This window comes from Pongo abelii, chromosome 10 (assembly GCF_028885655.2).
Source record: "Pongo abelii isolate AG06213 chromosome 10, NHGRI_mPonAbe1-v2.0_pri, whole genome shotgun sequence".
Taxonomy (NCBI): domain Eukaryota; kingdom Metazoa; phylum Chordata; class Mammalia; order Primates; family Hominidae; genus Pongo; species Pongo abelii.
The window spans coordinates 47,111,029-47,123,931 of NC_071995.2; the positions used below are offsets into that span (position 1 = coordinate 47,111,029).

At 54.2% G+C, this 12,903-nt stretch overlaps 1 protein-coding gene across 1 annotated transcript; it reads left to right on the forward strand.

Moving 5' to 3' along the window:
- Positions 1-7,467: 7,467 nt before the first annotated feature.
- On the forward strand, positions 7,468-11,391 carry DNAJC22 (DnaJ heat shock protein family (Hsp40) member C22). Its single transcript, NM_001133879.1, is given in 3 exon segments — positions 7,468-7,580; positions 8,241-9,187; positions 10,790-11,391. Coding segments are annotated over 2 exon segments (1,026 nt in total). The 5' UTR covers positions 7,468-7,580; positions 8,241-8,347; the 3' UTR covers positions 10,976-11,391.
- The last annotated feature ends 1,512 nt before the right edge of the window (positions 11,392-12,903 follow it).

Below are 12,903 nucleotides of genomic sequence, written 5' to 3' on the forward strand. Positions count from 1 at the left end.
CCTCCATCACTTCAACGAGTCTCAGTTTCCTCATCAGTAAGAGAAGAGAAACCTCCTCTGCCTGACATTTTATCAAGCTCTAAGGAAACACTTTTTTTTTCCTTGCACTCTCTCCTTCCTCCCCTTCAGGGCCAGTCACTGTGTGCTTCTCCCTACTCATTCCCACACTCTGGCTTTCAACTCCTACACTGAAGATCACATGGATCTGGAAGCAGCCTGGGTTGCCTGGTAGCAGTCCTCTAGTATGAAGACAAGGGAATCCATGTGACAGGACAGGGGATGGCATGGAAAGGGAAACAACATTATTGAGTCCTTATTGTATTTTAGGGCTTTAACATGCAACTTCTCATTGCATTCTCACAGCACTCTTTAGTTAGATCTATTGTCCCCATTTTAAAGGTAAAAAAACTGGGGCCCAGAAAGGGGAAATGGCTTGTCCGTTATCACCCTGTAAGGGATAGTCCTGGAATTAGAGTTATGACCTCCTGGCTTCCTTCTCAGTTCCCTAGAGGAGACAATGGCACCCAAGGCAGTGGAAGAGTGAGAGAGGCAGGCCAGGAGTGGGCAGTGAGATTTGAATGGCTTCCGGGAGACTTTTGTATGTGAGGCCAAAAGGATTGGGTCTTGGCTCCGTGTATCCCCCAACCCCCACCCTGACACTGTTAAGCATGATGCCCAACAGGTGCTCAACTGTTGGCTAAAGGATGGCCAAATTTAGTTTCAGAGAACAACTGTCCAGATGGAGGAAGAGAGGGCAGAGAAAAGGGAGGCAAAGGAAAACGAAGCGAGTCAAGGAAAATTTGCTTAAGGGACAAAAGGGAAGCCTGAAGCCGGCTGTTCTCCGACTGCAGCTGGGAAAACCGTCCCAGCCCAAGAACCTGCTCATGGTTTGCCTCCTTGCAGAGACTACCCGCCTGCCTCTGCCATCAGGGCCAGGCCCAGGGCTCCCACTCATCAGCCAGTGCCTCTGGCACCAAAACTCAGTGCAACCTTAAGTTCAAAGTGTCGCACCAGGGTCCACAGGGCTGAAGACAAGCTCCTGGCTTCCCGGAGAGGGGTAAAGACTGCTTCCAAGGTGTCTGTCAGGCCAGAGCTGTTGCTGACTTACTTCGGCAGCCTTCCACCCCTGGCCAGGTGCTGTTCCTAGCCTTTGACTCCTCCACCTCCCTTTATGCCCCCCTCTGCCTCCACCGCTTGCCAGCTCCAGCCTCCAGTTAATGAAATGTGGAGATCGGCTGCACAGAGAGCTGTCAGACCCCTCATTTCTCCGCTGGGATATTGACTCCGGGTCTGGGAGACCCACAGGTGAAAGGAGGCGGGTAGGGTGCGGGCAGCTGAGGTAGGAGCGCAGGCTGATTAGAGCCCAGAGACAAGGAGGTAGTGCTAAGCGCCAAGTCTCGAGGGCTTGGCTAAGCGAGGAAGGCCCTAGGATGCTCTTTCTGCTTGGGGTCCCCAGCTTTTCTCTGACGAGCAGGATACTTAACGAGCCCCAACCCACCGCACCCGGGCCTGGACCCCGAACTAGCACCCCAGGCGAGCTGGACTTCAGTGAGCGCCGCGCGCAGCGCCTCGGAGCCGGAGACCGCGGCCCGGTGCTTCCTCACATCTTCTTCCATCCCTTCCCTCTTGCTCCCCCTCCCTCCTGCACTCCCTCCCCGGCGGCCGCGGCCTTTATTAGGGATTCCGCGGCTGTCGGTCCCGCCATCCATCCTGTCCGCCGGCAATTAGGCGGCCAGACAAAGAGCAGCTTCGGATGGATGAGGGTCCCGGCGGATCGGAAATGTGAAGGGTCAGCGCTGCCGCCCGCGGCGCACCCCGCTCCCCCTTCCGCATAATCACCGGCCGCCCGTCACTCAGCCGGGCGCCCAGGGAGCTCCTGGGCCCGGCCCGGGAGAGGGCGGGTTGCAGCTGCAGCCTAGGCGCCCGGGACAGGGCGATGGCGGACCTGCGGCAGGAGCGCCTCCTGCGGGGCAGTGGAGGACTGCGGCCTGAGGCATTTGCCGAAGGGTGGGGAATTATGGCCCCGGGCGCTCCCCGAAGGGAAACTGGGGCTAGCGGCTTGGGGCCTCCCAGTGGGGAAGAGGGAACAAAAGCTGCCGAGACCGGAGGCCCGGGGTCCAGGGCGCCCCCTGCTGGGAAGCTGGGGACCAAGCCTTAGAGGTCCGGCAGGTACAGATGGAACCAAGCCCAGAGCGACCCCTCCTAGGGAAACCAGGGGTTTCTAGCCTGGCGCGCCTCCTACCGGCTTTGAATGACACTGCGCTTCTATGCCCGCTCCGTTCAGTGAAATCCAACCAATCCACATCCAGTCAAAAAAGGCTCCAAGTCCTGGCGAACCTGAGGGGAGCCGAGAGGGAGTTCAAGGAGTCCAGGTTTTACTGCAGATTCTTTGGCGCTAGCTCCCAGCTGACAAATCAACATCTCAATCTGACAATTAGTGGTCGAGATGGGGGGTGAGGGGCTCTCACAGCCCCGGCCGCTTAGCCCTCCCGGCGGGAGGCAGAGGGGTGGGCCGTGCTGGCAGTGATGAACGACACCAGGGGGGCCCGGGGCCCCGAGCGCGCATTCATTACTAGACTGACAGGCGGGTGGCGGGCCGGGCGGGCTGTGAGTGGACGTGCCGGGAAAGAGGCCAGTAGCAGGAGGGGGCTAAGGCAAGCGTTTAACAGTCCCACTGCTCCATCTGCTCCCGGTCCTTCGCCTTGACCCTGGGACTTGACTTCCTTGAGCTCGGCCTCCCAGTTGTTGGAGCTGGCCCTGGCTGGGAAGCAAGGGCGGGGACCTAAGCCCTCTTCTGGGGTTAGGTGATTTAAGGTCTGAGATGTCAAGGAAGGGTATTAGGCAGGTCTCAAGACTAGGCGCTTCGGCCTGACCTCTGAGAAATTGTGCGTGACTGTGCACTCAGAGATGGTGTGTATGACAGGGATTGAGGAGTGTGGATCGCACGTGGGGGGTCAGTGACTGTGTGTGTCAGTACCAGGCATGTGTCAGTATGATTTTGTCAGTGGAGGTGTGAGATTCCCGTCTGAGGATGAGCCACCACCCCTCCCTGTGTGTCCGTCTCCCAACTACCCCCCAGCTGGCTGTCAGCTCTGTCTCCAGTTATGGAGGAAATGGCAGTGCGTACAGTGACAGCTGAGGTGTGCTGCTGGGGTGGGGGGTGGGGGTGGTGCTAGATGTTAACTGTGAGAGTGCTGGTCAGGACAGCTCTCCCTTCCAGCACCTTCACCACTAACATCTCTACACCAAGGGTCTTGAAAGTAGTGGATTTTTTTTTTTTTTTTTTTTTTTGCCAGAGTTTGGACACCTAGTTGCTGTGCCCTGGGGAACAAAGTGATTACTGCCAGAGTTGTCTAGCCCATACCCCTACACATACACATACACGAGGTCTCCAAATGTAAGATGTGATCTGCAACCCATGTGGCCTCCCTAGGCTGGTGGTGGCCAGAGAGGAGTTGGTAGATGTTGAGCAGATGCCTGTGTGATGCTCAAGAAGAGAGAGGCTGACCTTCAGACCTCCAAGGCAGCCTATCTCTTTGGAGCCTGTACTAGCAGCCTCTGAGACCCTAACTTTTTGGGTCTCAAGTCCAAGTTAATTACTAGTTTATGCCTTGGGAGGATAATGCTAATTGCACTCTAATTCATCTCCATAATAACTCTCTTCAGTTTGGCTTGGTCTCCACACTCAATCCTCATTCTCAAAAACACCAAGAAGTTGAACCTGGCCTCCTCCCAGCCCTGAACCTCCTGGGTTTACAGAGCAGAGAGCTGGGCTGACTCTGGATCTCTGGCCCCTTGTTTTGTTCAGCAAGACCACTTCCCTTTGTCTTGTTGTTCCTTGGGGCTAGGGTATCTCCTGGAGCTTCTGTATCTTTATCTCTGTAAACGTCTTCTTTTTTTTTTCGGGGTCTTACTGTCTCCCAGGCTGGAGTGCAGTGGCTCGATCTTGGCTTACTGCAATCTCCGTCTCCTAGATTCAAGAGATTCTTCTGCCTCAGCCTCCTGAATACCTGGGACTACAGGCTCCACCCGGCTTTTTTTTTTTTTTTTTTTAATTTTTAGTAGAGACAGGGTTTCACCATGTTGACCAGGCTGGTCTCGAACTCCTGATATCAGGTGATCCACCCACCTCAGCATCCCAAAGTACTGGGATTACAGGTGTGAATCACGGTGCCCAGCCTTTGTACCCTCCTTTGTGTCTGCATATTTCCACATTTAGGAATCTTCCAAATTTGTCTTCTTACATTTTGGGGGGCTCTCTCTTTTTTCCTCTTGGGGCTCTTGTCTCTAAGAATACACCAGCCCAGCAGAATACTCCACGGACACTGGAGTAGGAGAAGGAGGAGGGCTTTCTTCCTGCCCCCATCCAGAGGTGATTGCTAACCCAAGGATGGTCACACCGTGTCAGGGCTCGGGCAGGCGCGGGTCACTTCATATTCTGGGCACAGAAGCCTGGTCGATGCCCTGCTGTCCCTCCCTCCTCCCAACCTCCCTCCTCCTGGCCCCCGCCCCCTCCGCCCGCCTGGAAAAGGCAAATTTGACATTTTTAAATCCCGAGCCTTAGAGGGATCGATGCGGCCCGGGGGCCCCGCCTGGGGTCGATATTCCTGATTGGGAAGCGGCCGCTTCGCGGAGCCCGCGTGTAAATCACCTGGGCTGGGGGAGGGAGCGTGGGGAGCCTACCACGTCCCAGGCTCTCGAAGCCAGGAGGGGTCGGGACCCGGGCGGGACCCGAGGGCGACGGAATGAGAACGACAGGCCTTAGAGAACCAGAGAGAAGCCCGCCCACGGCCTCCCCCTCCCCCGCTCAGCCCTGCCAACTCCCCCGGCAGGCTCCAGTCTCGCTTCAGCGGCCGCCACCCTTCGTTGCCCCTGGAGCCGCCGGGGAGGCCAGTGTCGGAGCCAGCCATGCGGCGGCTCCTCTCCGGCCGCTCCCGCGGGGCCAGGGCTTCGGCGGCTGCTGTCACGGAGCCGACAGGCCGGGCCGGCCGGGAAGGGGCGGGTGGCAGGTGAGAGGCGACGGGGTGAGGCTGGCTCAGCGCTGGCACTCAGTGGGCGCGCAACGTATGTTTGCCGAATTGAAAGTCTGGGACACCGAGCGGCGCAGGGCAGAGGGTCGGAGGGCACAGGCGGGGAAGGAGATGGCCCAGACCGGGTGAGAGCAGAAGCCTCACTCACGGGGGAAGAAGGCACTCAAGGTCGCTCTGAGGACCGCTGGGCTGGGATAGACCACCCAGCCCCCGCCGGGGAGACCCGGGTAGTAAAGAACAAGACAGAATGGGACAGGCAGGAAAGTTTGGACCCCACCTACAAGCGCCTCCACCACCCCAGCCTCCGATCCTTGTCACGCTCTGCTGGGGAAACCGAGGCAGCCGATGCTGAGAATAGCCAAAAAGGTTAAAAGCGGGGTCAGCGACGAAGCTGGGGCAGCAACCAGAATTCCTGCGTGGGTTTCTGGATTCCTTCGCCCACGCGGGGCCAGTTTGCGGGTAAATGCACCACTGCGCCCCGCACCACAGCTCAGACCCTTTCCTTTCGCTGCAGTTTGTCAGATCCCCCCACCTCCCACTCTGCACCAGTTTATAGAACAACAATTTGGGGAAAACAATCCGGGCGGAGTGACGGCCCCGTAATTGTGACAAAGTGAGTGCGGGCGGCTGGAGAGAGCGCTAGGGCGGGAGCGCTGCAGGGCGAGGCGGAGGCAGGGGCGCCTCCCCCCGCCCTGCCGCCCCCTCGTTCTTATTCCCGTCACCTCCCATCCCTCTCCTTGACTCTTCTCCAATTCCTCTTCTCCCGGCCCCTCGCGCCTTCCTTCGCTTGTTGCTCCATCGCTCTTCCCTTTCCTCCCGGTAACAGCTCTTCTCCCGCTCCCCTGACCCCGTCGCCCCTCCCCCGGTGCGCTTTTTCCTGGCTCACTTCTCCCCTCTCCTCTGCCCTCTACTCGTTTCTTCAGCTTTTCCTCGCGCTTACATTGCCCTTGGGCCCCCGGCTCTCCCCGCACAATCCGCTTCTCTCCTTCCCCCTGAACCCCTTCCCGACCCCCACTCTCTGGGCCGCCAGCGCAGCCCCGCATTCCTGGGTTCCTCGGGCAGTAAACCTGGCGGCGCTCTGCGGCCCCGGGTGCCCCGGCGGCCAGCCCCTTCCCTCTCCCTTGTATGGCTGCCGCCCCCGCCCCACCACCTGAGCCGGGAGATAGTTTGTTTGTCCAGCGGCGGCCGCCGCCGCCCGCGCTGTTTGCAAAGCTTAGCGCGCCGTCTCGCAGTGCGGGCCCAATTAAGTCTCATTCATTATTCAGCGCTCCTGTCCGCCCCCGCTCCCCTGCAGTCTGAGGCGTTGCTTTGGGGCCCCTCCCAGCCTAGGCCCCTCAGTGACCCCTAAGAGGTCATATAGAGAGCAGCATTTCCTCTCTAGGCCGAGATGAGGGCTGAGGGCGTTTGGAGGGAAGCGCTCTGCCTACTGCCGGGAGGTGACACCCGCCAGGCCGACCGTCCCCCGAAGCCCCCGCAAGTCCAGACTGGGGGACCTCGGAGATCCACGAGATTTCCAGAGAAGGAAATTGAGGCCCAAGAAGCTGCATTACTTAGCCAAGTTCACGGAGTAGAACCCGGGATTGGAGCCCGGGACATTGAAATGAAGGCGTCTTGCATTGCAGCTCCGTGGCAGCGCAGAGGCGCAGGAACGCAGACTACCCCGAGCCTCGGGCTGCGGCCTCGCCCTCCTGGTCGAGCCTCCTGCCCTCCAACCCTCTGCTCCCGTTTCTCCCTCTGGTTCATAGCCCGCGGGACAGAGCAGCCCTGGATTGGGAGGCTCCTCAGGTCTCAGGCTCAGGTGCAGAAGCAGAGCCCCTAACTGGAAGGCTCCGAGGTGGGCCGGTGAGGCAAGCCCTGTGTGGGGGTTGAGGACAGCTTGGGTTGGGTGTCCCTCCCTGAAGCCTGTCCGTGGATGTCTCTGCCTTAAGGGAATAGGAGGTGGAACCATCCAGTCTTGAAGGTCAACGGAGCGTGAAGAGAGGAGCGTGCAGCTTGAGGTGAGGGAGGAGTCACCTTTCTATTTGTGGGGGTGGGAAGAGGTAATCAAGGACGTATTCTTGCATTTACAGGAGTTTGTCCTTTTTTTAGCACTACAGATAGGAGCGTCCCTTGCTCCTGCCAGGCAGCCCCTCCATAGGGGCAGTCCTGTGCTGCTGTGCCTCGGTACCCGCACAAGGTGTCTGGGGACCGCCCGGACCCGCCCTTCCGTTGGCGGCAGCGCCACCTGGCGGCCATGGTGCCGTGGTGTGGGAGGTGCTGGGCCTGGGCTGGGCACTGAGCCCACTCGAGCTGCAGGCGTCTGCAGAGCCTTGCACCGAGTTTCCCCGCGAGGGCAGGTGGGAGGAGTCCCAGGCGGGAATGTGATCCCGAGGGGGTCGGGGAGGGCCCTGGGGAGGAGACTGGCCTGGGGAGGCCGGACTTCCGTGACACAACAGACACAAAAGACAAAGTCCATTTGGATGGAAGTGGGAGCAGGGCGAGACGGGCCATTTTCACTCTGCGGTCAAAGGAAATGATTGGTCTGACTCGGTCTGGGAGCGGGGCACCCAGGTACGGCCACTTAATTTGGGGCTAGCGGGTGCTGGCTTGTGGTCGCTCCAGATAGAGGGGACACTGGCAGGCACGCTTGGCGTCCGGTTTGATATTGTGAGGATTCGTCCAGCTGCTGTGGAGTGGCTTTCCAAGCCGGCCTCCGAAAGAGGTGGTTGAATTGTGGGGTGCCAAGGTCTAGGTCAAACGTAGTTTTCCAGGATATTTTAATAAAGGGAATTCAGGACCCCTTTCAAGTTTGACCTGTGGGAAAATCTCATGGCCTGGAGAGTTAGGAAGGCAGGGGAGTGGCTAAAGCCTGGGCCAGGTGTGGGAGGGCAGCCACAGTTGGAGTTAAATCAGGGGTAAGGCAGAGGCTTTCAAAATGTGTGGGAACTTTGGAAAGGCATCCAATGCAGCCCTGCCCCTCCACACATCCCCCCATGGGTCATTTGGGGTCATTGGTCTCTGGGGAAGTCTGAAATTTAAACAGCTTTCTCCTGTAAATCTGGAGTCACTGTAGTTGTAAAGAATGGGACTGAGGTGCTAGGACAAGGGATATGAGATAAATAGCACTGGGGACTCAGGCTGATCTGTACTCGACTTTTATTGGAAAGGGAAATGGTTGCTGTGTTCGAGCCTGGACATCATCTTATGACTCTACTTTTTCCCATCTCTTAGGGTCTAAGGATAACTCTGGGGCCATGACAGCCATGAGTCTCACAGAGGACCCCGAGACTTCTGTGCTGCGAGTAACCGGACTTGTTCTGAGACCTTTGCCCTAGAGGATGGCCAAGGGGCTCCTGGTGACCTATGCCCTCTGGGCTGTGGGGGGCCCTGCTGGGCTCCACCACCTGTACCTGGGAAGGGACAGCCACGCCCTGCTCTGGATGCTGACTCTGGGAGGAGGTGGGCTGGGCTGGCTCTGGGAGTTCTGGAAGCTCCCAAGCTTTGTAGCTCAGGCCAACAGAGCCCAGGGACAGAGGCAGAGCCCCAGAGGGGTGACACCCCCTCTGAGTCCCATTCGCTTTGCTGCCCAGGTGATAGTTGGCATCTATTTTGGCCTTGTGGCACTGATTAGCCTTTCTTCCATGGTCAACTTCTATATTGTGGCCCTCCCACTGGCAGTTGGCTTAGGGGTCTTGCTGGTGGCTGCTGTTGGCAACCAGACCTCAGACTTTAAGAACACTCTGGGGGCAGCATTTCTCACTTCACCTATCTTCTATGGCCGCCCCATAGCCATACTGCCCATTAGCGTGGCCGCCAGCATTACAGCTCAGAAGCATCGCCGCTACAAAGCTTTGGTGGCATCAGAGCCGCTCAGTGTGCGGCTCTACCGTCTGGGCTTGGCTTACCTTGCTTTCACAGGCCCACTGGCATACAGTGCCCTCTGCAACACAGCTGCCACCCTCAGCTATGTGGCAGAAACCTTTGGCTCCTTCTTGAATTGGTTCAGCTTCTTCCCCCTTCTTGGCCGCCTCATGGAGTTTGTCCTCCTTCTGCCTTACCGGATCTGGAGACTACTGATGGGGGAGACTGGCTTCAACAGCAGCTACTTCCAGGAGTGGGCGAAGCTCTATGAGTTTGTTCACAGTTTTCAGGATGAGAAGCGTCAGCTGGCTTACCAGGTAAGGCTTTCTTCCGTCAGTCCTGTCTGGTGGCTCTGGTGGCCCTCATGTGGAAGTACTGTACTTATGTCTGTTGGCCAGGTGCTGGAAGGATATTCTGGCTTCTTTGGATATCTGTGTGCAATGGGCAAAGGTTACAGAGGCTGTAATAGTGAGTAGGCAAAATATATGTGTATATTATTTACTTTTTATTGAGGTACAACATATATAAATTGCACTAATTTTATGTATACCCGACTCAGATCAAGGGATGGAACATTTCCAGCACTAAGAATGTTCTTTTATTCCCCTTCTCAGCCTACACTCCCACCTTCAGAGGTCATCTCTATTCAGACTTTTGTCAGCATACATTAGTTTTGCTCCTTCTTCTTCTTTTTTTTTTTTTGAGATGGAGTCTCACTGTGTAGCCCAGGCTGGAGTGCAGTGGTGTGATCTCAGCTCACTGCAACCTCTGCCTCCCGGGTTCAAGCGATTCTCCTGCCTCAGCCTCCCGAGTAGCTGGGACTACAGGCGTGTGCCACCACACCCGGCTAATTTTTGTATTTTTCATAGAGACAGGGTTTCCCCATGTTGGCCAGGCTGGTTTCCAACTCCTGACCTCAGGTGATCCACCCACCTTTGCCTCCCAAAGTGCTGGGATTACAGGCGTGAGCCACCGTGCCGGGCCCAAGTTTGCTCATTCTTGAGCTCCAAGTAAGTGGAACCATCCCATATGTGTTCTTTTGTATTTGGCATCTTTCATCTTTCATTCAACATCATGTTTATGAGATTTATTCCTCTTGATTTTTTAAAAATTTTTTTGAGATGGAGTTTCACTCTTGTTGCCTAGGTTGGAGTGCAACGGCGAGATCTCAGCTCACTGCAACCTCCACCTCCCAGGTTCAAGTGATTCTCCTGCCTCAGCCTCCTGAGTAGCTGGGATTACAGGCATGCGTCACCATGCCCAGCTAATTTTGTATTTTTAGTAGAGATGGGGTTTCTCCATGTTGGTCAGGCTGGTCTCGAACTCCCGACCTCAGGTGCTCCGCCTGCTTCAGCCTCCCAAAGTGCTAGGATTACAGGCATGAGCCACCACGCCCGGCCATTATTCCTCTTGTTACTTGCAATTGTAAATTGTTTGTTTTCACTGTTGTGTAGTATCCCATTGTATGATTATACCACAGTTAATTTATTCACTCTATTGTTAATGAACATTTGGGTTGTTTATGGTTTGGGGCTATTATAAATAAAGCTGCTATGAGCTTTCTTGTACATGTCTTTGGTGGACATGTATACATTTATATCTTTTGTGGGGAAGAGATCTTGCTAGGGATATGAAGTTCCAGGTTGGAAAATGGGCAGTTGTGATTAATGGCTCTTGCCATGAGATCTAGAGCTTGTCTATGTTTCAAAAGGCTGGAATTCTTTTTTCTAAAATAATTTTTTTCTTTTATTATTACTCTATAAGGCTGGAATTCTAACCTGAGCTGCTGGACCTTTCCCATGGGCAAGTAGAAGCCAATTCTAGCGATATGATAGCCTGATTTAGCAAAGGTACAAGGAGAGGCCCAGGTACCCTGACAACTTGGGGGATTCTAATTTGTCATCTTCTGTTTCCATAAGGTTTTGGGCCTCTCAGAAGGGGCAACAAATGAAGAAATACATCGGAGTTACCGGGAGCTAGTGAAGGTCTGGCACCCAGACCACAACCTGGACCAGACAGAGGAGGCACAGAGGCACTTCCTGGAGATCCAGGCTGCGTATGAAGTCCTGAGTCAACCCAGGAAGCCCAGGGGATCCCGGAGGTGAAAAGAAACTTCCCCCTGAGGATTGACTCTTCCTAGCAGAGCTGGGCAACTTGTCCCAAATCTAGCTTTGCCCACGAATGGCATCCCAACAGAGTTAAAAAAAACTGCTTGCAAGGGCCGGGCGTGGTGGCTCACGCTGGTAATCCCAGCACTTTGGGAGGCCGAGGCGGGTAGATCACGAGGTCAGGAGTTCAAGACCAGCAGCCTGGCCAACATAGTGAAACTTCGTCTCTACTAAAAATACAAAAAATTAGCCAGGAGTGGTGGCAGGCACCTGTAGTCCCAGCTACTTGGGAGGCTGAGGCAGGAGAATCACCTGAACCTGAGAGGCAGAGGTTGCAGTGAGCCGAGATCACGCCACTGCACTCCAGCCTGGGCAAGAAGAGTGAAACTCCGTCTCAAAAAAAAAAAAAAAAAAAAAAAGAAAAGAAACTGCTTGCAGGGGACATGAGAAAACCTTAATGGGGTGAGAAAACGTTGTGGTAGAAGAATGCGTTTATATTCTGAATTTCTGGATTCTTGGCTATTGCATTCTTGACAATTTTTCTTAAAACCAGAGAGTGAAAGCCATATTATAAAACAATCAAATATCGTTTAGAGTATGGACAACTATTATATATCAATAAAAAATTAATTAGAAAAAATATATCTTTTAGAGAACACACCACCTTATCCCACCCATGATATATTGATGTGTGATGGAGAAAGGTTATTTAACTATTTTTTTTAAATGTGTAAAGCAGCAGGGCATAGTGGCTTACGCCTGTAATCCCAACACTTTGGGAAGCTGAGGTGGGAGGATCACCTGAGGTCAGGAGTTCAAGACCAGCCTGGCCAACCGACATGGTGAAACCCCATCTCTACTAAAAATACAAAACAGCCAGGCATGGTGGCGCATGCCTGTAGCCCCAGCTAGTCGGGAGGCTGAGGCAGGAAAATCATTTGAGCCCGGGAGGTGGAGGTTGCAGTCAGCTGAGATTGAGCCACTGTGCTGTACTCCAGCCTGGGCAGCAGAGCTAGATTCTGTCTCAAAAATTAAATAAATAAATAAATACATACATAAATGTGTAAAGCACTATGTTAGGAGATTGAAGGAAAAATATGAAGGTTCTAGTATTCACAAGCTGTCCTGTGATAAGAGAGATTTGATCTTTTCTGTAGATGGGGATTAAATTTCAAAATTTGAGAAAAATATTTTCATTCCATTTATGGGAGAACTTTCTATCAGCTACACTTTCTCCAAAAAGGAACAAGCTACTGTGGAGTGGGGGGTAGTTCTTCCTCCTCTGCTTAGAGGAGAATTTTTGGAGAGCTCTCAGACTTTACATAGGTGGTTGGACTGGCTGACTTCTCAGGTCTTCCCAGTATTTGAGGTCTGATTCTGGGCTACATACCCTACTCCTAGAAGCATACAATCTGATGGGAGATAATGACACAGGTACACAGATATCAAAGTCCTTGTTCAGTGTTTTGAACTAAATGTCATAAGAGCTGTAAATAGTGTATTGGGACATTGGAGGAGGGACAGATAACATTGTTTTATGGGGACTCAGAAAGATTCATGATTTTATATGTCATATGTCCCTTTGGGGACTTTGGGGAACCCTAGGGAACCAGCAGCTAGAGCATCTCAAGGGGGCCTTATTCAATTCTAGGTAACTAGCCAGGTGTGAAAGAAAGGGCCCAGGGTGTCTCACTTTGCAGAAGATTGGAGACCAGGAACATGATTTTAAATTATGTGCCTTTACTGCAGCTTTCTTGCTCTCTTTGTGTGTGTGCATTCTTTACATTTTTTTCTTCTTTCTGGATGTTAAATCTGAGTAATATATATAATTTTTAAAGTGGAATTATGACCAGGCATGGTGCCTCTTGCCTGTAATCCTGGCACTTTGGCAAGCCAAGGCAGGAAGATTGCTTGAGCCCAGGAGT